The sequence below is a fragment of the Eucyclogobius newberryi genome, unplaced genomic scaffold, assembly GCF_026437365.1.
Source record: "Eucyclogobius newberryi isolate DKJ021-1_F unplaced genomic scaffold, fEucNew1.0.hap1 SCAF_4, whole genome shotgun sequence".
Classification (NCBI taxonomy): domain Eukaryota; kingdom Metazoa; phylum Chordata; class Actinopteri; order Gobiiformes; family Gobiidae; genus Eucyclogobius; species Eucyclogobius newberryi.
In genome coordinates, this window is record NW_027316056.1 from 9,781,295 (window position 1) to 9,807,831 (window position 26,537).

The 26,537-nt window shown below is 42.0% G+C and overlaps 1 protein-coding gene across 2 annotated transcripts in view; it reads right to left on the minus strand.

The window, feature by feature from the left end:
* Positions 1–26,537, minus strand: part of gpr179 (G protein-coupled receptor 179) — a 46,963-nt gene that overhangs the window by 5,074 nt on the left and 15,352 nt on the right. For both annotated transcript variants that reach the window (XM_072463270.1, XM_072463269.1), the window contains exons 4-11: positions 17,762–17,858; positions 14,156–14,367; positions 10,396–10,464; positions 6,924–7,033; positions 4,915–5,153; positions 2,325–2,463; positions 1,455–1,557; positions 636–776 (exon numbers count right to left, since the gene is read on the minus strand). In XM_072463270.1, the coding sequence (XP_072319371.1) occupies positions 636–776; positions 1,455–1,557; positions 2,325–2,463; positions 4,915–5,153; positions 6,924–7,033; positions 10,396–10,464; positions 14,156–14,367; positions 17,762–17,858 (1,110 nt within the window). The remainder of the gene's footprint in view (positions 1–635; positions 777–1,454; positions 1,558–2,324; positions 2,464–4,914; positions 5,154–6,923; positions 7,034–10,395; positions 10,465–14,155; positions 14,368–17,761; positions 17,859–26,537) is intronic.

Here is a 26,537-nt window from a genome sequence, read left to right on the forward strand (position 1 = left end):
TATTTCTATACAGGACAGTTCCACTGTTGGTGACACAAGGCACATATTAGACAGACAAGTTTATAAATGGCTTCAAACAACATATTTTCAGGAACTTGTGATCAATAGGAGCGCTCACAGTCCTGTTTAGATCTTTGACTTTCAACAAGAAAGTTGAAAAACGACTGAAAAACCTTGTCTAATGCTGGCTTATGAGTGTAATGTTATGTGAAACAAAATAACTTGTTTAACAGAACAACTCAGCTCAACTGTTTAAACAAGGTCATTTTTTATGGTCTATGGTTTATGATTGTGTTAAATCAATGCTCAGATTAAAGTCTAAGGTGAATATTAAAGCTTCAGACAGAACAATTAGTCATTTAACTTCTCCCCCAGCTAATGTTCATAACATCGCATGAAAGATGCCAAAGGTACATATTTGACAAAGTCATACAACTGGAAAGACGAGCACAATTAATGACGCCTGTGGCAACTTCAGGAATAAGGTGAGCCATTTTGAGACCTTTCAAAAGATTGTTGTTGCACCGATCCCAATTTTTCTTCACTCTCAAACCCATGGATATTCATTTGTTTTTGTTGCCCTGTGGAATCTCCCTGTTCTCTTTGAGGTATTGCTGGTATCGTTCGTGCTTTACCCTGAAGTCCTCTGGGTCCACGCTATGCTCGCTCCAGGCTGAATTGAAGCTGTTGTTCAGGTACGAGCGCCTCAGGTCCACCTCGTCCTCGTACACTTCAGCTGCGATCTCCTGCCGCCCCGGTTTGGACACGAACAGGAACTGGACACAAGGTATATTTATAACTTTTTAGAATATTATGCTATCAATTCAGATGGAAGGCAGGGGCCTCTTGATCCACTGTTTTTATCCACAAATGTTGATTGGCTCCACAAACTTGTCACATTAAACAGGCGTTACCAGATTTTTTTCAAAGTAGTTGAGTACATTTAGTTTTATAGTAGAAAAAGCTTCAGTTGTAGTCATCTGGACTCAGTTTGAAAAAATAGACGTTTCGACTCTCATCCAAGAGTCATTGTCAATAACAGAATTTAGATCGAGAACTCCGATATTAATACTGTTCTGTGGTAAGACCCGCCCATTGGGAGGAGCCTTCCTGAAGTAGAAAGAGTTGTTGGTTTCAACAGAAACTCCCCCCTTGTATCTACCGAGCTAGCCTATTCAGAATCTTAATGGGCTATTAGAAACCTCTTTGTCTTTGTGAGACCCTGGCTCACAAAGACATATTTAAGACACATTTAGTTTTGCTCCAGTACAGATAAATCAGCTCTTAAGGACTTATAAACTCATAGCGGTGAATAAGTAGGATGCTCCGAAAACGCAAGAAAGTGAGGAATAACTAGTTCTGTTTTTCACAATTATTTAAACGAGTACAGTGCCTTTAATCTTATGACTAAAAGTATTTAGAAGTGACAAGAACGATTCTGAAATGCAGATTACCTTTGGCAGAAAGAGCAGCGCGAGCGTCACGGTGATGGTGAAGTGAGTGTGAGTGAAGCACAGCAGCAGCATCCAGTCGGGGTGAAGAGACGGGAACGTGAACCTGGAGGAAAGTATGAGAATTAACCTAATGTTAAATAGGGCCACTATCAAGATGAGGTTGGTAAAATGTTAATCGAAATTTAACCTGAAATACCCCCATTTGTTTCTGTGTAGTCTCTATCAGGCCAGCTTGTCTCTAATATTGATGAGCTTCAGGTGACTTGATAACATGTCTTTTTTTTCTTGAAATTATTATCATTATTATATTTTTTTAGTATATAGTATAAACAGAGAACACAAAGAACATGAGACGTGACAATAAGTAAATGTATTAAAATATCCAGTTTTTAACCAAATGAGAAATGCAGCTTGTGCGGTTCATAAGGACAAAAGTTAAGGACTGTTTCAGACTTTTTACACGAAATACTGCAGAAGACATTCCAGAGGAAATATTACGAGAGAATGGCCCGTCTCGTCACCAAACCAAAAGAGCAGAGTCTTCCTGTCCTACGCTTAGGAGAGAGTTTTCCTGTTGTGTCTCCAGAGTTTACCTGCTCCTCCTGGACACTGACTGTGATGCTGCAGGACACAGAGGAAGAGAACAGTTCCTCTCCTCAAACTGCTCTGACACACCACCTGCTGACTCTACCTGATGAATCCTCCTACTAAAGCTGCACTGAGAACTTCCACTGAGACACAAAGGCATCCGGGAAGCGCAGTGAAAGTGTTTGTTCCTTTGGGATCAATAAAGTATCCATCTATCTACGGAGGGGGGGGGAATTATTTGTATTTTGAGTAAAACATCAGGAGAAAGAGTGAGTGTTGTACCTGAAGAGGTGGAACATGGTGGACAGCAGCAGTTCGTTGTGGATGGCGATGCCCATGTAGCGAGGCTCGTGAAAGGCTGAGGGCACAGGCCTCACCGCCGTCCAGAGAGAGCTGCCCCAGCACAGGAACAGCAGCTCCGCTACACAGACACAAGAGGAATGCAAGGGACATGTTATGCTAAATCAACTTCATCAGCATTTTAACACTAAACAGTAATTCCTCATCATTAACCTTCTGATTGATTGATTGATTGATTGATTGATTGATTGAATGATTGATTCATGCATGTTTGATTAATCCTGTAATGTCCTGCAACTGAAGCTTGAATGTTCCAAAAAATCACAGTTTTCACTTACTCTACTTATGTTATAGATGGATAACTGAAAAAAGGTATAATAATAATGTCTCATATACAATGGTTCACACCAAGAACAACCTAAGAATATATCAGATCATCAAATCTAAACTAGGTCTAAAACTAGGAAAGTGAAATTTATCATTAAACTAACAATTATTTGGCGCTACATTTGTTTGATTAGTCAGTAACTCAACTTCGTAAATGCATCTTTTACCAAACAAGTTGAAATATGTGTTGTAGAGTCTGTAAAGTCCAGAGAATGATAGCTATGATCAATATACAACTGGTTATTTTTTATAGTCGACTAATCACAATCATAATCAATTAGACACTGTAAAAAGCTTCTGTTATTGATTTGATGCGGCTGTTGAGATTCAAGCACGAACGTCCTGAGTTTGACCAAAGCCTCGTCTTGGATCTGGAGATGAGTAACGGCTCCTGACAGTTTGCTCCAGCGACAGTGAAGAACGGGTCAAACGCAGAGGACAAATTTCCCTTCGGGGGATCAATAACGTGTCCCAACAACGCACTTCCAGATGTTTTACACGTGACGGCATCATGGCAGCTTTGACAACTTGATTAGAAATGTTGTTCTATTATGAATGACTGGTTAGGCAGCTCACCTGACGTACAGGAAAGCGCACGCTGAAATGAGATCAATGTTCTCTGTTACTGGCCCCGTCTCATCGCCTTTTACTCTCTGTTTCATTTTCAGTCCAATTACAAACTGTGACCAAACTGCCAATACTCATCAATAATGTACGGTGGCCCTCGAGGGACACGTAGCTGTTCTGAGAGAATGAGGCCTGATCCTCCGTGCGACGTTCAGCTAACGCCGCAGCTCTGTCCAATGCTTAACCAGAATATAGATCTTTGAGACGGCAATAGTATCATATTTTATCTTAAACATTATTATGGTATCTTTAATTGCTTTAAAAAAAACATATCTGAATTGTAGGCAGTTGCAGCTCAGTGCCACAAAGCCACTGTTGTGTATTAGACTCATGCTTCTTTAACTGTATTATAAAAGAGTACATTTAGTTGAATTTAGTTTTACTCAGACCACTGAACTCTTCCCAGATCTAATTGTAAAACGTTTCTTTGCGCAGACTTATAAGGAAGAGTCATGTGTGTCGCTGTCTTTCGCTTTAGGATGAGAGCGGATTGGCATTCATAGACAATTCTCCATCTCTGATCGTTGCTCAAACTCGATCCCTCGGCCAGATGCAAACCATATTTACGTCAAATCCAATGTTCCTTCACGTACAATTGTATGTTGAAGCCAATCCCCATATTAAAGTATATAACATTTCTCTGCTCTCCTCACCAATGACAGTTAAGAGGATGTTTAATGTCACAAGACTCTCAACAAAAGCACAACAGAGATCTCAATTTATGTCAGTAAGCCTTTAGCTCAGATGCCAGTTGTACTTAAATTACCGTATTATCTCAAATAAAACCGCAAATCATGGATCCGAAGTGACCTTAGACACTCGTTGCGACTTAAGGACCATCTTCAGGACGGAATCTGAATGCTCACTGTGGGCGGTGCAGACAAAAAAAGGATTCCTCTTCTGTAACGTCCCCAAAGACCCTGTTTGTCCAGAAATGTATGACTGTGGTCAGGAGGGAGCGGTGGACTTTCAGAAATCACTCTAGACTGAGCGCTTGCCTGAGTTGTTTGTTTCGGTAGCTGCTATTTTACATATTATTGTGTGGCTATGCTAATAAACATAATAAGCCAAACAGTGACGTCCTTAAAATGGCGACGACAACAAATCATTCCCATGACAAAAACCCATGAATAGGAAAAAAAAGCTGTAGTTAAATTGGACCCATGTCTAGACCGAATGCTCTGGTTTCCCCCATCACCCCAAAACATGCACAACAGGTCAAATCCTCCAGCACTTGTTGAAAGATGGATCAAATGCAGAGGATAAATTTACCTACAGGAACAATAAAGGCTAATCTAATCTAATATAGACCACTCTGGACACCTTAAACAGGTTCAGACAAAGTTCTGACACTTTTGGACCGCATAGATCCGCTCCAAAGCGAACCAGTGCAAAAAAGCTATATGTGTTGATGTTCTGCCAAAGCAAATTACCTCTTTGGAATAATAAAGGCTTATTCAATAAAGCTGCTTATTCCACATTACAAGCTTGATACTTATAATCTTACATTTTACTAGCGATATCACCAAACCCTTCCTTTGTGTCGTTTCTCACTCACCCACGGCCATCATGTAGTCCCAGCGGTCGAGGTAGCAGAGGTTGAAGGCCTGGCCGTCAGACGTGGTGGTGGACGTGTAGACGGGGATGTTCCTGTCTCTGTTCTGGAGGACGCCGACGGTCCACGCGCAGAGGAACCAGCTCACCGTCATCAGCATCACGGCCAGGATACGCATCAGGTGCAGGCTCGACATGTATGGCACTCGCTGGGCCGTGCGCGACAGGAACACCTTCAAAACACTGCGAAGAAATGGTGCGGTTTGAGCTTTTGGGCAGAGGTGGGTCATACTCAGTTACGTCAACGCAATTACATTTATTCAGTTGTATTCACTTGAGTAACCTTTAAAGAAATTGCAATATTCAGAGTGGTTTTCTGACACCAAACCTTTTTCATACTTCTACTTGAGTGATATTTTGTTTGAAGCAGAGGTGGAAGAAGTACTCAAGTCTGTAACTTAAAGCTGGGGTAACTTTTTTTTCTTCCTATCAGTGAATAAATGTGTTTTTCCAGAGAGTATTGTATTGTAAAGGTTGTACTTAGCGCTAAGGATGTCAATATCAAATTTCAGTGTTATGATTATTGTGAGGAAAAACACCACCATTGAACCATTATCTACAATTACTGAGAACAAACAAGAGTGCATTTTTATTTTCTATCGTTCTAATGTGTTGCTATTCCATAGTTTGACCAGCTTTACAGTGGAGCAGCAAATGGAACAGCAAGATAAAATGTTATTTACATTTAGATGTATTTTGTTTGAATCAAAATTGAATTAAAAATAATTATGTTGCTTCTAAAATGGTCACAATTATAATTATATTGTGACCCGATGACCTGAATAATCACCATTATTGATTAAGTACGCTGTGCGTCTCATTCCGTCATAGTCAGCAGCTGATAAAGTATTTTATTTCTTTTCAACCAAAAAGTAAGAGCTGAAAGCAGCGCTCTGATTGGCAAGTAAACTTGACAAAGAATTGTGCTGATTTTTGGTCAAAGGACGCAACTCATTTTTATTTCTATAATTTTGTCAAAAGCCAGTCTTCAACTCAAGCCATGGTGTTATGAGGCTGTTGTAGACTGAGGGGAGATTGTATCTTAGACCCTTCCTGTTTAAAAAAAATACTTTTTAGTAGTTTTTTATGTACACAATAATCATTTTGCATATCTCCCAAAATCATAGCTGTATCAAAATATTTGTATCTATTCATTGGTTTCAGGCGGTTGATTCGTTCCTGATTTGAAGGATTTCGTGATGACCTTCCCCCATTCTAAAGAAGCATTCAGATTTGAGCTCTAAACCCATGAATCGACCTCCTCTATTACACACTGCGAAAGACAATGTTGTTGAAGTGTCTTGTCCAACAACACAATGGTAATGTGGGATTCAGGAAAGATTCAAACTGGTCATCACTTCACCTGCTTATCCCACTACATCACAGTTATATCGCATTAAAACTGCTTACATTTTTTGTGAAGTAAAGTGTGTCTGAAGCACTGCCATTGAAAGCAAACATATACCACTGATTTGTTTAGAAACTTTTGGGTTTAGTGTTAGGGTTAGTAGAGTTTAATGGACACTGAACTGATAAAATTGCACAAATTGGGACAAAAACAACTTTTATAGCATGTATCATTGAACACAATAACTTAATACAGAGGAGTAGGGCTGTAGACACTTTTTTTCCCTCATATTGATTAATTCAGATTGTATTTAATTTACTTTTCAACAAAATATAAATGGCTTTTTGTGTTGATTACATGAACATAAACTATGCTGACTGACGAAAAATAATACAATGTCTTCCTCCAAAGTCTGACCACGTCAGCCACATTTTCTCAATTAAAAAACCCAAACCATGCCATTGACAATTGAATTTAACTGGATCTCAATCTTTCGATATTTTTGATGAATTGCCCAGGCCGAGAAGTATAAAAAAAAGCAAATGTTTACACACAAAAATCACACCATTCTTCCCATCGTCGTCGTGTTGTTACAGAAAACTCACCGGTACATTTTGAGCGTGACGGTCCCGTAGACGATGGAGAAGCCCAACATTCGGACCCAGCGCAGGAGAATGCACCTGAAGGTACTGGGTCTGAAGTACATGATGAAAACCTACAGGAAATAAGGAATAACACGCTGAAGTTTGATTCATGTGCGACCACAGCATCTTGAGAAATCTCGTCTAATCTCAGAAGCTAAGCAGTGTTGGCGTTATAGAAATCCTCTTTAGTGCTACAACTGATGATTATTTTAGTAAAAAAGGAGATTTTTTATATACATTATCACCCAAATAAAGGTTGAAGATTGAAGTAAAGTGTATAATTTGTGACAGACAAAAAATGTTCATTCCTTTTTGACATTTTGCTTTAATTATGCCACTGTCTTTGTTAATATAAAATTGTCTTTTCGTATGTGTTTTAGAGTCTATAAAAACTAATAATCTTTGTTTCCCTGTTTAGTACCATCGGTTTTTACTCCAGGAGGACATATTTTCCCTCCTGTCATGATATTGATTAGTGAATACTTTCTGCTCTGATCCTGTGATTTAACTGAAAACACATTTTTCAAAACCTTCTGGATTAACTCTCTTTTTTTTCATTTTGTTCAATCAATAATCAATTATCCCTGTGTTTTCCCAGTGTAATCACAGCAGAGAACAGCTGTTTGGGTCCAGGACATAAAGGTGATGGATCGGAAGGTTGTGGCCTTTAGATAAAATAGACTCACAAATAAAAGAGCCATTGACCTTTCCTCAGAAGTTTTAAGTATTTTGGGACCAGACCAAACAAGCATCTTCCAATAATGACTCATGTTTTTTTCTTAATCAAATTGTTAAACGGTAAAGAGTGTAAATCCCACAGCTAAAATGTGTTTGTGTTGTGAGAGAAAGTGTTTGTTTATTGAGTGAAGAAAGAGCATTAACTGAAAGAGACTGGGACCTGAGATGGTTTACACCAGAGGTGTCCAAACTTTTTTCACAGAGGGCCGCATTTTAAAACTTGTACGGAGCAGAGGGCCACAAACAACTCGACTATGTTGAATTTGTTGATTGACAAAGTGAATCATTCGAAATTTTTAATTTGACATAGTTTCTATGCCTCCACATCTTTAAAAAGACTTAATATTAGGTTGGTATAACATCAAAATGCTTGATTTTCTTCATATTTTACAGTAAAAAGTACTTCTTTTTGTTGTTTGTCCAAACTTAGCAGGAATCTGGAGGGCCAACAAAAATTGGTCTGAGGGCCACATTCAGCCCCCGGGCCGTAGTTTGGACATGCCTGGTTTACACTTTTTGCTTGAGTTAAAACCCTCAAAATTGTACACAAAATACTTACATCTGTTGGCTACAAAGGGCACCTATTTAAGTCTCCATGCAACGTCTCAGATGTATTGTGTTAGGTTTAATGTTGTGTCTTGCAAAGTCAGTTATGTGTGACACCTGCAAACTGTTTAAAATGAACACGTTCTAAAATGTATGGTCTGGACGACAAAAGCTAGAAAGGTCTTTTACCAGACTGCAAAGAAAAATCATCTGAAGAGCTTTGATAAGTTAAAGAATCATTTGAATTAGACAAACAGGACTTTTATAAGTATTTACAAATAAGGATTTATTATAACCAAGAAATAAAAAATCAGGAGGACCATCATAGCCTTTTGACTGAAACATTCATTAAAGCGTATACATCTAAAATTTCAAGGGAATTAATATCTAAATTGTACAAACGTATTAACAATCTGGGCAGTCACTCTACTGATTATATAAGAGTAAATGGGACAGAGAGGGTCACTTTGTTCTGGTTGATGAAGAGTGGGAAAGTACATGTACATCTCATTGGAGAACCACAAAATCACATATTTGGAGGGAATTCTGTTGTAAAAGTGTGTCTCGTTCCTTTCTAACCCCATGTCAAAGTGCCCATTTCTCACAGGGAAATACAGACTGTTGGAGAGGATGTGGCAGCAGGAGGCAAACCACTATCATGTGTTCTGGGATTGTCCTGTTGTTCACAAGTTTTGGACTGAGATCAACAAAGCTTTACAGACAATCTATGACATCACCATGGATTTCAGAACTCTGTATTTGGGCTTCAGGACTCCTGCCATGGACACAACCAGCAGCATCTCTGGAGCCTCCTCCAAGCAGCGGCAGAAAAACGCCCTCACATAAAAAATGGACGACACAAAATGCATCGATGACCAAGGACTGGACTGACATTATAATGGATAAATAGAAAAAAAATATGTTTGGACTCAAATTAAAAATGGACAAATTTGACACACTCTGGGCAAAATGGGACGTTTTTTAGTGTTCTCTGGGCCATGATTTAATTTTTTTTCAATTATTAGTTGGATGTCCACTGCTTTTTTTGTGTGTCTGCTCTCTCTCTGGTCGTGTTTCTTTTTCTCTGTGTGTATTTTTATTCTTTAATTTAAAAGATAAAAACATTTAATATGAAACTAGCTCTGTTTAAAAAAGACAGTAAATTTCTAATGACAAAACTGAACAACAATTTTGTTAAAAGAATTACCCTTTGGTGCAGAATGAAAGTCATTCTGATGTTTTTTTTGTCATGATGTGTTGTTCATTTGTGGTGACACTGACTTGAGACTCTCCTTAGACTCTCCAAGGACTAACCAGGAAGAAAAATGTGTTATTGAAATAAAAAACATTCTTTTATTTCCAGTTTTCAGTTTTCTGTGCCAGTACTGGACCTTGAAATGATAACCAGCCACAGGTGGACTCTCGTATTTGTTCTAGAAATGCATGAATCCAACACACTCATGCATTATTGTAAACTGAACTGAAACTAACCTCACATCATTGACTCAAAGCTCCGCTAAAGACGCACTGAGCTTCTCCCATTATTGTGTAAGACGTCACCTTCACTTACCGCCTTCGAAATTGGAAAAATTGATCTTTGTTTTGATTAATGATATTCTGAAAACCATCCACGGCCCATTTATTTAGAGTCGGGCGTTCACCTCGTTCAACTCGCTACAACTCGTCCATTATGAAGAAGTAATCCAGGACAGAGTGGTCGGCTGGAAGCGCACGTAATCCAATCTATTCACTTTTTAGGGGAAAGCAAAACGTGTGACCAAAAATGTGCCTTGTAATTAGTTATAGTTACCTGTTACTTCTCCCAAAAAGTAACAAACTGCAATATTGAGTGGTGAAAGTAACTGCCTCATTCAGCCTGAAACTCACCAAACGCAACACAACCAGCGTCAGTTATAAACGACACAATCTGTTCAAACTGTGCATTTTTTATTTGTATTTTTTTGTATTTTGCTGCGAAGACGCGTCACAGCTCTACCACATGAGCACATTAGGCAAGGGGAGAGAAGCGTCTTGCCCGAGGACACAACTTAAAATGCAAACACACCCACAGAACGGAAGGTTCACATTTTGCTGTATATTCCACACAGACCATGTAATAAAGTATAAAAGGTTTACAGATTAGACTCACTGGAAAGTAGAGGAGCAACGAGCCGAAGAGAATGATCTCCAACAGCAGCAAACCAGACGCTCTGATTCTCTGAGGAGACAGAAATGTTAAAGAAATGAATGTTAAAGGTCCCATAACATGCAAAATCGACTTTTCAGAGCTTTTAATCTTCTTACATTGCTATTTGTGCTTCATATATGTACCCAGAGTGTTTTTTTGATTGATTCCCGCAGTTTTTAGCTATAGTACAGACTATCTCCTTTCCTCGAATCTCCAAACTGACGGGCGGTGGGGCAAGACCACATCATAAGGGCAAGCACGCGTCACCATCCCCCCTCACCTTTAGGCTCAAAGTAGTGTTGATCTGAAGTTCTATCGTTTCTCACTCACTCGCGCGGCAGGAGCGGCGCACTGCAGAGCTAACAGCTGTGGGGGACACACTACGTCACGGGTGGGCGGGGCACACACGTGCTCTGAGACTACGTCACGGGTGGGCGGGGCACACACGTGCTCTGAGACTACGTCACGGGTGGGCGGGGCACACACGTGCTCTGAGACTACGTCACGGGTGGGCGGGGCACACACGTGCTCTGAGACTATGTCACGGGTTGGGCGGGGGAGCCAGATCGCTCTTCACAAGGGTGGGGGCGAATATCAAACCAAGCCGTCTGCATTTCCGGGTTGGTGAGGGGGTCCAAGGTCTGGGTGATATTTCTTAACTATTATGTTAAGGGTGTTGCACAACCCTTATTATTATCAATTATACACTTAGGATAGACTACGAAACGTGGAAAAAAAGCATGTTATGGCACCTTTAAAGAAAGTCCAGAAATGTAGGCATACTAACTAACTGAAAATATAAGATTAGTATAATATTTTTTTTTTAGTATAGTTATATTTTTGCAGTGCAGTATCATTTGAAAAGTGTAAATGACTTTTTAAGTGCATCAGGAAATAAGGCGGGAAAATATGGAAATAAAAAAAACAATTGTGATCTGATGTTGAGGCAATCTGCCTTTTTAGATTGTCATATTGTGATTCAGTGCTTGTCTATTTAATATAGCTCTAAACTCAAACAGAGACACTTATCCCCACAGACTGCTCCTATAGGGGAACCTCTGTAAGGCTCTGAATAAACTCTTAATGGCAAATATAACTATAACGTAACTGCATGAATCATGGTCAAATGACAAGATTACAGTTTTGAATTTGTCATGAGTACAGTACAATTTCTTTATGTTTGACAAAAGAACAAAAGAACAAGAACAAGAGTTTGTGAGTTTGTGTTTTCTCTGATCTGGACCGACCAGTCCAGTCTTAGATCCAGGACAGTCCAGTCTTAGATCCAGGACAGTCCAGTCTTAGATCCAGGACAGTCCAGTCTTAGATCCAGGACAGTCCAGTCTTAGATCCAGGACAGTCCAGTCTTAGATCCAGGACAGTCCAGTCTTAGATCCAGGACAGTCCAGTCTTAGATCCAGGACAGTCCAGTCTTAGATCCAGGACAGTCCAGTCTTAGATCCAGGACAGTCCAGTCTTAGATCCAGGACAGGACAGTCTTAGATCCAGGGCAGTCCAGTCTTAGATCCAGGACAGTCCAGTCTTAGATCCAGGACAGTCCAGTCTTAGATCCAGGACAGTCCAGTCTTAGATCCAGGACTGTCCAGTCTTAGATCCAGGACAGTCCAGTCTTAGATCCAGGACAGTCCAGTCTTAGATCCAGGACAGTCCAGTCTTAGATCCAGGACAGTCCAGTCTTAGATCCAGGACAGTCCAGTCTTAGATCCAGGACAGTCCAGTCTTAGATCCAGGACAGTCCAGTCTTAGATCCAGGACAGGACAGTCTTAGATCCAGGGCAGTCCAGTCTTAGATCCAGGACAGGACATTCTTAGATACAGGACAGTCCAGTCTTAGATCCAGGACAGGACATTCTTAGATACAGGACAGTCCAGTCTTAGATCCAGGACAGTCCAGTCTTAGATCCAGGACAGGACAGTCTTAGATCCAGGGCAGTCCAGTCTTAGATCCAGGACAGGACAGTCTTAGATACAGGACAGTCCAGTCTTAGATCCAGGACAGTCCAGTCTTAGATCCAGGACAGGACAGTCTTAGATCCAGGGCAGTCCAGTCTTAGATCCAGGGCAGTCCAGTCTTAGATCCAGGACAGTCCAGTCTTAGATCCAGGACAGTCCAGTCTTAGATCCAGGGCAGTCCAGTCTTAGATCCAGGACAGTCCAGTCTTAGATCCAGGACAGTCCAGTCTTAGATCCAGGGCAGTCCAGTCTTAGATCCAGGACAGGACAGTCTTAGATCCAGGACAGGACAGTCTTAGATCCAGGGCAGTCCAGTCTTAGATACAGGACAGGACAGTCTTAGATCCAGGACAGTCCAGTCTTAGATACAAGACAGTCCAGTCTTAGATACAGGACAGGACAGTCTTGGATCCAGGGCAGTCCAGTCTTAGATCCAGGGCAGTCCAGTCTTAGATCCAGGGCAGTCCAGTCTTAGATCCAGGACAGGACAGTCTTAGATCCAGGGCAGTCCAGTCTTAGATCCAGGACAGGACAGTCTTAGATCCAGGGCAGTCCAGTCTTAGATCCAGGGCAGTCCAGTCTTGGATCCAGGACAGTCCAGTCTTAGATCCAGGGCAGTCCAGTCTTAGATCCAGGGCAGTCCAGTCTTAGATCCAGGGCAGTCCAGTCTTAGATCCAGGACAGTCCAGTCTTAGATCCAGGGCAGTCCAATCTTAGATCCAGGGCAGTCCAGTCTTGGATCCAGGACAGTCCAGTCTTAGATCCAGGACAGTCCAGTCTTAGATCCAGGACAGTCCAGTCTTAGATCCAGGGCAGTCCAGTCTTAGATCCAGGACAGTCCAGTCTTAGATCCAGGACAGTCCAGTCTTAGATCCAGGGCAGTCCAGTCTTAGATCCAGGGCAGTCCAGTCTTAGATCCAGGGCAGTCCAGTCTTAGATCCAGGGCAGTCCAGTCTTAGATCCAGGACAGTCCAGTCTTAGATCCAGGGCAGTCCAGTCTTAGATCCAGGGCAGTCCAGTCTTAGATCCAGGACAGTCCAGTCTTAGATCCAGGGCAGTCCAGTCTTAGATCCAGGGCAGTCCAGTCTTAGATCCAGGGCAGTCCAGTCTTAGATCCAGGACAGTCCAGTCTTAGATCCAGGGCAGTCCAGTCTTAGATCCAGGGCAGTCCAGTCTTAGATCCAGGGCAGTCCAGTCTTGGATCCAGGGCAGTCCAGTCTTAGATCCAGGGCAGTCCAGTCTTAGATCCAGGACAGTCCAGTCTTAGATCCAGGGCAGTCCAGTCTTAGATCCAGGGCAGTCCAGTCTTAGATCCAGGGCAGTCCAGTCTTAGATCCAGGGCAGTCCAGTCTTAGATCCAGGGCAGTCCAGTCTTAGATCCAGGGCAGTCCAGTCTTAGATCCAGGACAGTCCAGTCTTAGATCCAGGACAGTCCAGTCTTAGATCCAGGACAGTCCAGTCACACTGATGCTGGTCGAGGGGCGGATCTGAGCGTGAGACTTCAGGGGCTATGGTCCCCAATACAGCACTGGTTCATGCTTTTTAAAACAACAAAATCATTTAAAAGTAATAATAACTAAGTTGATTCAAATTGTTACTCAAGTTAAGAATATTAGCTCTAAAATACACAAACAGCACTGACTCATGATGACAAAATCAACTAACAAAGCATATAATTATTTAATCAATCAGATTTCATTTTTACCACCACACGAGGTGCCAGCATTGTAAGAGTGAGAGTCATCACCTTGTTCCTCCGGTGTCTGTAGGCGGCCATCATACTGACGAATATCAGAGCCATGAAGACGCCCTGAACGCACAGCACTGCCGTCCGGAGCAGCCAGTCCTCCTGAACCCTGCAGGGGGTGCCGTCCTGACAACGCCCACAGCCAGGGAAACAGGGCAGGCACAGGGGCATGGAGGGGTAACACTCCTCACTGCTGTTCACCGGGAGGGCATCTGGAGTGAATACAAGATAGTTCAGGACCAGATAAATGGGAAATGGAGAATCAAAACGTGTTTCATCAGATCCGGCCTGCGACTTAAACGATGTGGGCAAATGCTGTGGGCGCACGATGATGGAACGAGCTGCTGCTCTGTGTGCCACGAACAATAACTAGCATGCACCTGATCATTATAACAGCTTAGCATGGAATCAAAGACAGTTTAGAATCAAAAAATATGTTTTGAATCTTATAAGCCTTTAGTCTTTAGTCCATCAATCCAAATGAATTACTGCGTCAATCCATAGCGACACATTTTGTCTGTTGTCTGAGGGCAGAAGTTTTATGCTGGACACTTTTCTGGAGTGTTCACAATCCAGCGCGAGGCTGCAGCTCACGGACAGTGACACAGGGATTATCCAGAATGTATTTTTATATAGATTGATATCAGCCATGGTCTCTATTTTCAACTTCACATGGCGCGTTCTGCTGTTGTGCGTTGGAGCTCTTGCTAATCCACTCATTTTGTTTTAGAAATGTTTATCATTGCTTGAGGACAGGCTTATTATTATTATTATGCTCATGCTTATTGTATGGCATTATATTGTGGTAATCTGTCAATATAAAAGATTAATAAAGCTCAGTCAAACGCATTTACTTGCGTTTACTGTATTTGATATTTTTATGATTATGTTTTCAGCAACACAAAGGGACTGTCGATAATATAGGTTATACAACAATGTTTTAATTTATAATTTACACAATAATGTTAATTTTTGATAACGCAAGAGTACTCTAACACGTTACTTTTATAACACAGTAGCACAGTAACTTAACGCGTTAGTTTTCCAGGGCAGTAACGAAGTAACTTAACAAGTTACTTTTAAAAGTAACGTTACCCAACACTGATCATATCACAAGTGTTGTTATAATAAATAATGCCCACATTGGAATCTTGGAGAGAAGTATCCCACAATCCCACAACATAAGTATATATAAGTAATAATAGTACAATTAAATAACAGAAATGTACTACTGTAAAATCAGATAACAGATTATAGAAAAAATAAATCTTTGGTTCTAAATATGTTCAAGGGGAAACCCCCAACTTTCAAAACTACCTGCTACAAAATCCATTCAGAATTATTTTCAGAGAATTAATAAACTAATGCTTACAGAACTAAGCAGGGACTAGGTAAGGGCTAAAACAGGACTAAAACAGGAGCAAACCAAGTCTATATAAGAATTAAACTAGGCTCAAACCAAGAACACACAAGAAAACACCCTAACTTACTTTATCCTGGTTTATTTTTGGTTTTGTGCTAAATTAGAAATGATTCTGACTCGCATTAAGACCTGGTTTAGGAAGAACGTCTTATATATTTGTCACTAGTGCCCTGTAAAAGCAGCTAAATCCTCCACAAACGCTAACCATCCTGCAGCACTTTAAACATTTCTCTTCCTGTCTGTTTCCATGGAGGAAGACAACATGGCTGACATCTGTGCCCTCAACACACAATCCCAGAGAAGAGTTTGGGTGAAAACACGACGAGCAGATGGCCACTGTGAAGTTATGAGTCATGCAGTGTTTGGTACTGAAGCTGAAATGAACCAAAGTGCTGAGATAATGGCTCAAAACAGTCTATTCAAAGTGTCTTTTAATGTTATGTAATGTGTGTTCCTAATGTGGCCCACCTGCTCAGTCTGCTGGGCTCAAAATCACACAGGATTGAATAGTGTACACCATCAATACAACAGACGAACAAAGAGAACTAATAACTGTATGGCAGAAGTAGCAGAAGTAGCAGAAGTAGCATTAGTAGTAGTAGTAGTAGTAGTAGTAGTAGTAGTAGAAATAATAGTATTAGTAGTGAAGAAGTAGGAGGGATGTTAAGATGATTCGGTTACTCAACTATAAAATAATAAAAATTCATTTAGAAGCATATTAAGTCATTTCAATTCAATCTAAACGTCCAAAAAGGAGCTACACCTAAATGTAAAGTGATTTATACGTGTTTTCTACATCACAAAAACGTTACTTTTGCATTCAGAGTTGCTCGCATGCTATTGGAACAGTAATGGAATGGAACGAAAGAAAATTAAGGATCTCACTTTTGTTTTATTGTGTGTCAGTAATCATTATAGATCTTATATCGTGATGTTTTCTTCTCTAAATCCTCGTGACACTAAAATTCAATATCATATCATCCAAGTAATGGCAGAATATATTCATTTTGGACTGAATAAAATAATACTCTGACGGTTACCAAGTCTCTTATTCTTGTTTTCTAAGCTACGTTACATTTATATTTTTGTGTGCTTCTACTGCCAACACGTCAACTAACCCTGAACAGTTTAACTAACCTTAACCACAACCTAGCATTTTCCTGAACTTAACCCAAATCCTGACCTTAACCTTACCCTTTTTTAACCTTAAATATTGCCATAACCTAAACCTAACCTTTAGCCTGGAACGCAGCACAAATTGGTAAATCTACTTGTGAACTGGAGATGCTACTAACTAATTACTCTTTAGTTACATCATTCTGATATTTAACATGTTGATGAATTTGTTTAACCATTACATTTCTTTATCCTACAGATTAACATTGACAAATTGTTTACATACGGATCTTGTAATGTTCAAGTGGGAAATAACCAACGTCCTAATGTCTGGAACGCAGAATTATCCAATCCCTTTCACCCTAACCATAACTGTTGTCAAGAATGTGCATTTCTTTACTAAATCACGTCCACCAAGCTGCCATTGTTTTGAATTAAGGTTATTACGTCAGTAATGATTAAACCGTCACCATTATTATCATCCATTAAAATGACATTGTATTTCTAACACGGACGACAGCAACACTTTGTAAACTTAAAGAAGACATATCATATTTTTGTGTGCTATATATTTATCATCTTTGACTGTGGCACAGAGTTCTTTCCTGTCCCTTTACTGCTTTTGCATAGAATGTCTTCTTTAATCATTTAGACCAATGGATCTCAAACTTTTCATATCAAGAACGACACAGATCTAAGCCAGGCCTGAAACCATTCCAGATACAAACAAGAGCTGAACCAGAGACCACCAAAATATTGTCCCTCTGTTTATAACAAAGAAACACAATATGCTGTGTACTTCCATATTCTGGATAATGTATGAAATGTACTTCATGAAGCGCCTGTAAACATTAGTGAACTGTAGAAAATAGAGCTGAAAGTTAGATATTGACGGTTGTAACGAACACATAAATAATCATTTGACTGAGCTGACATAATTTACATTTCATTTTGCTGCAATATTAAAATAAATGGGATAGAAAGTCAGTCCTGGAGGAGTCTATATAAACTGGAAATGAAAAGCAGCATGTTTGGTTCATTGGTCAGTGTTTCATGTATTGTCCTACCTGGATCCTGGATGCTGATCTCTGGGTTATAGAATCCTTCTTTGCACCTGCAGCAGTACTGTCCCAGACGAAAACCACGACCGGGATTGGGGACGCACTGAAAACACAAGAGAAATGTCAGGTCAACAACTTCTAGCAATGGGCTCAATGTCAGCCCAAAGACCTCTGAACTTCAGAATTGACATTCAGTGAGGAAAATAAGTATTTGAACGCCCTGAGATTTTGCCAGTTCTCCCACTTCGAGATTATGGAAGGGTCTGAACTTCTGAGGTGCATTTCCACTGTGAGGGATTGAGAGGTCCGGAAATCACATTTTAAAATAATGTATTTATATGTTATTGCCGCAGATAGGTCTTTGAAACCTGTGAAAATGAATGTTAATATTTGGTACTGAAGGCTTTGTTTACAATTATAGAGGTCAAACGTTTCCTGTAGTTCTTGACCTTTGCACACACTGCAGCAGGGATTTTTGCCCACTCCTCCTCATAGATTGTCTCTAGATCTGTCAGGTTTTGAGGCTGTTGCTAAGCAACAAAGAGTTTCAGCTACCTTGAAAGATTTTCTATTGGATTTAGGTCTGGAGACTGGCTAGGCCACTCTAGCATCCATGTTTATTACGGAGTCACTTCTTGGTTATGCTGGCTGTGTGCTTTGGGTCATTGTCATGTTGCAAGACCCAGCCATGACCCATCTTCATTACTCTGACTGCTGAGGGCAGGAGGTTGTTGCAGTTTATTTTCTCCTATACAGTGCGGTCGTCCTGTCCCCTGTGCAGTAAAGCGACCCAAAAGCATGATGTTTCCACCCGGATGCTTCACTGTAGAGATGGTACTCATCCTTCTTCTTCCTCCAAACACGGCAAGTGGTCCCAGCTCCCTTCAGGTCATTGTCCAGCTCCTGTAGTTCTGGGCTGATTCCTTTCCTTTCTTATCATCATTGAGACCCCACAGGGTGAGATCTTGCATAAAGCCCCAGTCCGAGGGAGATTGACAGTCATCTTTAGCCATTTCCATTTTCTAACAATTGCTCCAATAGTTGATCATTTGTCACCAAGCGGCTTTCCAGTTACCCTGTAGCTCTTTACAGCTTTGTGAAGGTCTACAGTTTTGTGTCTTGTGTCTTTTGACAGCATTTGGCCTTGACAGCCTTTGGCCTTGCCCATGGTAGTTGGAGTCTGACTGATTTGGGGGGTGGACAGGTGTCTTTATGTGGCAATGAGCTCAAATACGTGCAACTAATTTAGATTAATAAGTAAAGCAGAAGTGGACTTTTAAAGGCAGAATAACAGGTCTTTGAGAGACAGAATTCTTGCTGATTGGCAGGTGTTCAACTACTCCATTTCTGGTGGAGAATGATATTGGAGCCAACTAGAAAGTATAAGTGGACTGTGGGAGTGTGACATCACCTGCTGGGAACGCTATGGACCCAAAGCCAATCAGACTATAGACTTTGGAGCACTTTGGGTTTTTTTAAAGGATTTTTTTATTGGCCAGCGTCGAAGGGGAATGAGAGAGAAGGAAGGACAAGCAGTAAATTGATGGAGCCGAGATTCAAACTCAGGACACTGCGTCCGGCTGCACATGGAGCCTGGCATATGTGCTGCCGCCTTAGCCACTCAACCACAGCACAGAAACCTCAGGTGTTTCATATGGAAACCCAGTAGCGTGCAGTGCAGTTTTATGGATGGGCAAGCAGACTTGGGGTGTTCAATATTTAGTGGATAACATAAAAAAGTGAAAAAATCTAATTTAAAAATCAAGTATGCAACGAGGGGCTTTGAACCCCGGCCTCCTGATGAAGGGCAAACGCTCATCCTACTGAGGTAAACTCCCATACCTGATCCACGCGCTGAATGGATTAAATAAGATAATTTCACCAATCAATTCATTACATAAATTAGCGCTCTATGTTGTTAAAATACTGCCATCATAAACGTGAACTTAGAGGCCTATAGAGGCCACTAAAGACACTGTGACTTCCAGCCAAGCTTCAGCAGCAAAAGTGGAAGGGTTTATTTGGATATATTTGGATATATTTTAGAACAATTTATATATATAGTTGTGACACATGTGGAAACCCTTTCTAGACAATTCTGAGGAAAATGTGTCTGTTGCCGTCCGTGCAAGTAAATCTTTTCGTATTGTGCTTTTTTGTGGAACATTTCAGACAGAACCATGACATCTCCATGATGCAAGTTGTTTACCCTCCTCATGAAAAGAAGTGAAGAAGTGAATGTTACACTTGCCCCTCCCCCTTTAAGAAGAGGAATGACTATGGATTCTGTACAGTTGTATATTGCAAAACTACGTATTTTACTTGTAGTAATTTAACAAAAAAGTGTTCTTATCCTTCCTCTGTCTCTTACACTGTCGCTGCTGCAGTTAATCTAAGTTAAAAGCTAAATGGACACATAATGCTTGAACTGAAAGCATTATAATCCAGGTTCACTCACACAGAACTGAAGCGGCACTAGGCTAATGCACACACTAGCATTGACATTAACCATAGGATTAAACTGTCCATGGCCTTTTGGTGTAGAAGTGTTTCAGCCTCAGTATATGTTTGTGGTTATAAGGAAATGAGGGCTTTTGTTTTGCTGTAGTCAGCTTTATTTACCGGTACATATCAGAGACATTACCAGGGCAGCCAAAGGGAAAGCTCTGACACATGGGTGATCATTTCATAGTAAAAAATAGTTCTGATCAGTTTTTTTGTGCCACATTCAATTATTGAAATTGTTCCCTAACTTTTTCCCGTAAACTCCTCGCTTCAGGTTTATAAAATGAATTATTATAACACATTTGGTAGACACCAAGACACTATGAATTAATCGACTAAATGACAAATAACCAGCCAAATTCTGTATAATTCTGGATGTCAGAGATTGTGTGTTTTAATGATTCAGTGGTTGCAATAGCATTATGAGCAATTTAATTTAAACTTACAGTATCTTACATACAAAAGTGTAATGGCACTTAAATGGCAAATGTTATAGATACTTACAGCATTTACAGGAGCATTTTAGCACATTTCTGACATTTGATTACATATGGGATACATTATACGGCCTGATCAACCTTTATTTCAGACAAATAACCAGCAGTCAGTTTGTTTTCTGTTAGTTTGCCTTTTAAATATTATTTGAAGAGACATTTTCTTTTCTATCAGTTATCTTAATTGAAAATTCACATTGAAATAGGGCTAGCCAATGCCTTTTTCTTTTTTGAAGATTATAAAACATTTTAGGGTAATGTGTAACGCAAATGCTTCAACTAGACAATCTAAAATGGACTAAAACAGGAAACGATACTGTATTGGACATCAATGCTTGTTTAAGGGTTTTCGATATAAAAATAACAAAGAAAGTAAGTAGTCTGTGCTTTTAACTGTGTTAAATCTCTTTTTGTTTGTTCTCAAATGTCTCTTCATTGTGTAAATGTTTGTGTGCTGTCATATTTTTCACTTTGCCCCAGGTCAGCCTTGAAAAAGAGGTCTCGATCTCAATGGGTTCGTAACAGTTTAATAAAGGTTAATAAATAAATAAATAAGTCAGTAAATAGATAAAAGAATAACACAGTAGTCTGGCTCTCATTATGTCCCGCAAAAACAACTTTGTACACAGAGAAGAACTGCCGAGTCACTCCCCTTTCTCTTTTCTGCTTTGTGTGCACATGATTCCTCATAATAATATTAAAATAATTAGTTTGGTTGACTAAGACACAATGAATCAATCGACTAAACGACAAGAACCAGCCAAATCTTGTATCATTCTCGATTTCAGAGGTTTTGTGTTTTAAGTATCCAGTGATTGTTATTGCATTAAGAGTGATTTAAACAGTATCTTACAAACAAAAGTATAATGGCACTTAAAAGGTAAATGTTATAGATACCTTTGACATTTTAGCACATTTCTGATGGATTACTATAATGTCATTGGAATCTTCTCCAAATAATTTAGATTGATATACTGAGTTAATGTCAATGTTCAAGAAATAACATTATGAACACTTAGTGAATGTCCTTATTATGCAGTATGAACACAGAATAACATTCACAAAAACATTTCACACATTACTACCGGTATTTCTATTCATCAGTGTCAGCAAAGCCCCCACAATAAAACAAAGGACTATTAAAATAAATAAATTGTTCTCAAACTGTGGTTGTAGAACTGAAACGAAGATGTGACTTTGTCCTCAAGGTTTTTCAATCAGTAAAAGTGGTTGCTCTGCTCAAGGATCAAACGGCAAAAAACACTGAAAATCCAGTCACTCGAGAAAAGTATAAGCCGCAAAAGGACATGTAATTAAAAGGCTTGCGCTTTTGCCTTGGTTTTCTGTGTTTTCAGTGGTAGTTCGACCATTGTGAGTTGAGCCATGGATCTGGTGTTTTCGGGAGACTGTTCTTGTTCAGTCAGAAGTGTGTCAGACTCTGGATTAAACCTTAATCCATCAGATCATCACTGCCCTCCGCCATCAGCCTTTAACCAGGCTGCGTCTGTGGCTGCAGGGGGAGAGAAAACTGAGACCAGAGGAAACTGAGACCAGAGGAAACTGAGACCAGGGGAAACTGAGACCAGGGGAAACTGAGACCAGGGGAAACTGAGACCAGAGGAAACTGAGACCAGAGGAAACTGAGACCAGAGGAAACTGAGACCAGAGGAAACTGAGACCAGAGGAAACTGAAACCAGAGGAAACTGAGACCAGAGGAAACTGAGACCAGAGGAAACTGAGACCAGAGGAAACTGAGACCAGGGGAAACTGAAACCAGAGGAAACTGAGACCAGAGGAAACTGAGACCAGAGGAAACTGAGACCAGGGGAAACTGAGACCAGAGGAAACTGAGACCAGAGGAAACTGAGACCAGAGGAAACTGAGACCAGAGGAAACTGAGACCAGAGGAAACAGAGACCAGAGGAAACTGAGACCAGAGGAAACTGAGACCAGGGGAAACTGAGACCAGAGGAAACTGAGACCAGGGGAAACTGAGACCAGAGGAAACTGAGACCAGAGGAAACTGAAACCAGAGGAAACTGAGACCAGAGGAAACTGAGACCAGAGGAAACTGAGACCAGGGGAAACTGAGACCAGAGGAAACTGAGACCAGAGGAAACTGAGACCAGAGGAAACTGAGACCAGAGGAAACTGAGACCAGAGGAAACAGAGACCAGAGGAAACTGAGACCAGAGGAAACTGAGACCAGGGGAAACTGAGACCAGAGGAAACTGAGACCAGGGGAAACTGAGACCAGAGGAAACAGAGACCAGGGGAAACAGAGACCAGAGGAAACTGAGACCAGAGGAAACTGAGACATCGGGAAACTGAGACCAGAGGAAACAGAGACCAGGGGAAACAGAGACCAGAGGAAACTGAGACCAGAGGAAACTGAGACATGGGGAAACTGAGACCAGAGGAAACTGAGACCAGGGGAAACTGAGACCAGAGGAAACTGAGACCTGAGGAAACTGAGACCAGAGGAAACTGAGACATGGGGAAACTGAGACCAGAGGAAACTGAGACCAGAGGAAACTGAGACCAGGGGAAACAGAGACCAGGGGAAACTGAGTCCAGAGGAAACAGAGACCAGGGGAAACTGAGACCAGAGGAAACTGAGACCAGAGGAAACTGAGTCCAGAGGAAACTGAGACCAGAGGAAACTGAGTCCAGAGGAAACAGAGACCAGGGGAAACTGAGACCAGAGGAAACTGAGACCAGAGGAAACTGAGACCAGAGGAAACAGAGACCAGAGGAAACTGAGACCAGAGGAAACAGAGACCAGAGGAAACTGAGACCAGCGGAAACTGAGACCAGAGGAAACAGAGACCAGAGGAAACTGAGACCAGAGGAAACAGAGACCAGAGGAAACTGAGACCAGAGGAAACAGAGACCAGAGGAAACTGAGACCAGCGGAAACTGAGACCAGAGGAAACTGAGACATGGGGAAACTGAGACCAGAGGAAACTGAGACCAGGGGAAACTGAGACCAGAGGAAACTGAGACCAGGGGAAACAGAGACCAGAGGAAACTGAGACCAGAGGAAACTGAGACCAGGGGAAACTGAGACATGGGGAAACTGAGACCAGAGGAAACTGAGACCAGAGGAAACTGAGACCAGGGGAAACTGAGACCAGAGGAAACTGAGACCAGAGGAAACTGAGACCAGAGGAACCTGAGACCAGAGGAAACTGAGACCAGGGGAAACTGAGACCAGAGGAAACTGAGACCAGAGGAAACTGAGACCAGAGGAAACTGAGACCAGGGGAAACTGAGACCAGAGGAAACTGAGACCAGAGGAAACTGAGACCAGGGGAAACTGAGACCAGGGGAAACTGAGACCAGAGGAAACTGAGACCAGAGGAAACTGAGACCAGGGGAAACTGAGACCAGAGGAAACTGAGACCAGAGGAAACTGAGACCAGAGGAAACTGAAACCAGAGGAAACTGAGACCAGAGGAAACTGAGACCAGAGGAAACTGAGACCAGGGGAAACTGAGACCAGAGGAAACTGAGACCAGAGGAAACTGAGACCAGAGGAAACAGAGACCAGAGGAAACTGAGACCAGAGGAAACTGAGACCAGGGGAAACTGAGACCAGAGGAAACTGAGACCAGGGGAAACTGAGACCAGAGGAAACAGAGACCAGGAGAAACAGAGACCAGAGGAAACTGAGACCAGAGGAAACTGAGACATCGGGAAACTGAGACCAGAGGAAACAGAGACCAGGGGAAACAGAGACCAGAGGAAACTGAGACCAGAGGAAACTGAGACATGGGGAAACTGAGACCAGAGGAAACTGAGACCAGGGGAAACTGAGACCAGAGGAAACTGAGACCTGAGGAAACTGAGACCAGAGGAAACTGAGACATGGGGAAACTGAGACCAGAGGAAACTGAGACCAGAGGAAACTGAGACCAGGGGAAACAGAGACCAGGGGAAACTGAGTCCAGAGGAAACAGAGACCAGGGGAAACTGAGACCAGAGGAAACTGAGACCAGAGGAAACTGAGTCCAGAGGAAACTGAGACCAGAGGAAACTGAGTCCAGAGGAAACAGAGACCAGGGGAAACTGAGACCAGAGGAAACTGAGACCAGAGGAAACTGAGACCAGAGGAAACAGAGACCAGAGGAAACTGAGACCAGAGGAAACAGAGACCAGAGGAAACTGAGACCAGCGGAAACTGAGACCAGAGGAAACAGAGACCAGAGGAAACTGAGACCAGGGGAAACTGAGACCAGGGGAAACTGAGACCAGAGGAAACTGAGACCAGAGGAAACTGAGACCAGGGGAAACTGAGACCAGGGGAAACTGAGACCAGAGGAAACTGAGACCTGAGGAAACTGAGACCAGAGGAAACTGAGACCAGCGGAAACAGAGACCAGAGGAAACTGAGACCTGAGGAAACTGAGACATGGGGAAACTGAGACCAGAGGAAACTGAGACCAGAGGAAACTGAGACCAGGGGAAACAGAGACCAGGGGAAACTGAGTCCAGAGGAAACAGAGACCAGGGGAAACTGAGACCAGGGGAAACTGAGACCAGAGGAAACTGAGACCAGGGGAAACAGAGACCAGAGGAAACTGAGACCAGAGGAAACTGAGACCAGAGGAAACTGAGACATGGGGAAACTGAGACCAGAGGAAACTGAGACCAGAGGAAACTGAGACCAGGGGAAACTGAGACCAGAGGAAACTGAGACCAGAGGAAACTGAGACCAGAGGAACCTGAGACCAGAGGAAACTGAGACCAGGGGAAACTGAGACCAGAGGAAACTGAGACCAGAGGAAACTGAGACCAGAGGAAACTGAGACCAGGGGAAACTGAGACCAGAGGAAACTGAGACCAGAGGAAACTGAGACCAGGGGAAACTGAGACCAGGGGAAACTGAGACCAGAGGAAACTGAGACCAGAGGAAACTGAGACCAGGGGAAACTGAGACCAGAGGAAACTGAGACCAGAGGAAACTGAGACCAGAGGAAACTGAAACCAGAGGAAACTGAGACCAGAGGAAACTGAGACCAGAGGAAACTGAGACCAGGGGAAACTGAGACCAGAGGAAACTGAGACCAGAGGAAACTGAGACCAGAGGAAACAGAGACCAGAGGAAACTGAGACCAGAGGAAACTGAGACCAGGGGAAACTGAGACCAGAGGAAACTGAGACCAGGGGAAACTGAGACCAGAGGAAACAGAGACCAGGGGAAACAGAGACCAGAGGAAACTGAGACCAGAGGAAACTGAGACATCGGGAAACTGAGACCAGAGGAAACAGAGACCAGGGGAAACAGAGACCAGAGGAAACTGAGACCAGAGGAAACTGAGACATGGGGAAACTGAGACCAGAGGAAACTGAGACCAGGGGAAACTGAGACCAGAGGAAACTGAGACCTGAGGAAACTGAGACCAGAGGAAACTGAGACATGGGGAAACTGAGACCAGAGGAAACTGAGACCAGAGGAAACTGAGACCAGGGGAAACAGAGACCAGGGGAAACTGAGTCCAGAGGAAACAGAGACCAGGGGAAACTGAGACCAGAGGAAACTGAGACCAGAGGAAACTGAGTCCAGAGGAAACTGAGACCAGAGGAAACTGAGTCCAGAGGAAACAGAGACCAGGGGAAACTGAGACCAGAGGAAACTGAGACCAGAGGAAACTGAGACCAGAGGAAACAGAGACCAGAGGAAACTGAGACCAGAGGAAACAGAGACCAGAGGAAACTGAGACCAGCGGAAACTGAGACCAGAGGAAACAGAGACCAGAGGAAACTGAGACCAGGGGAA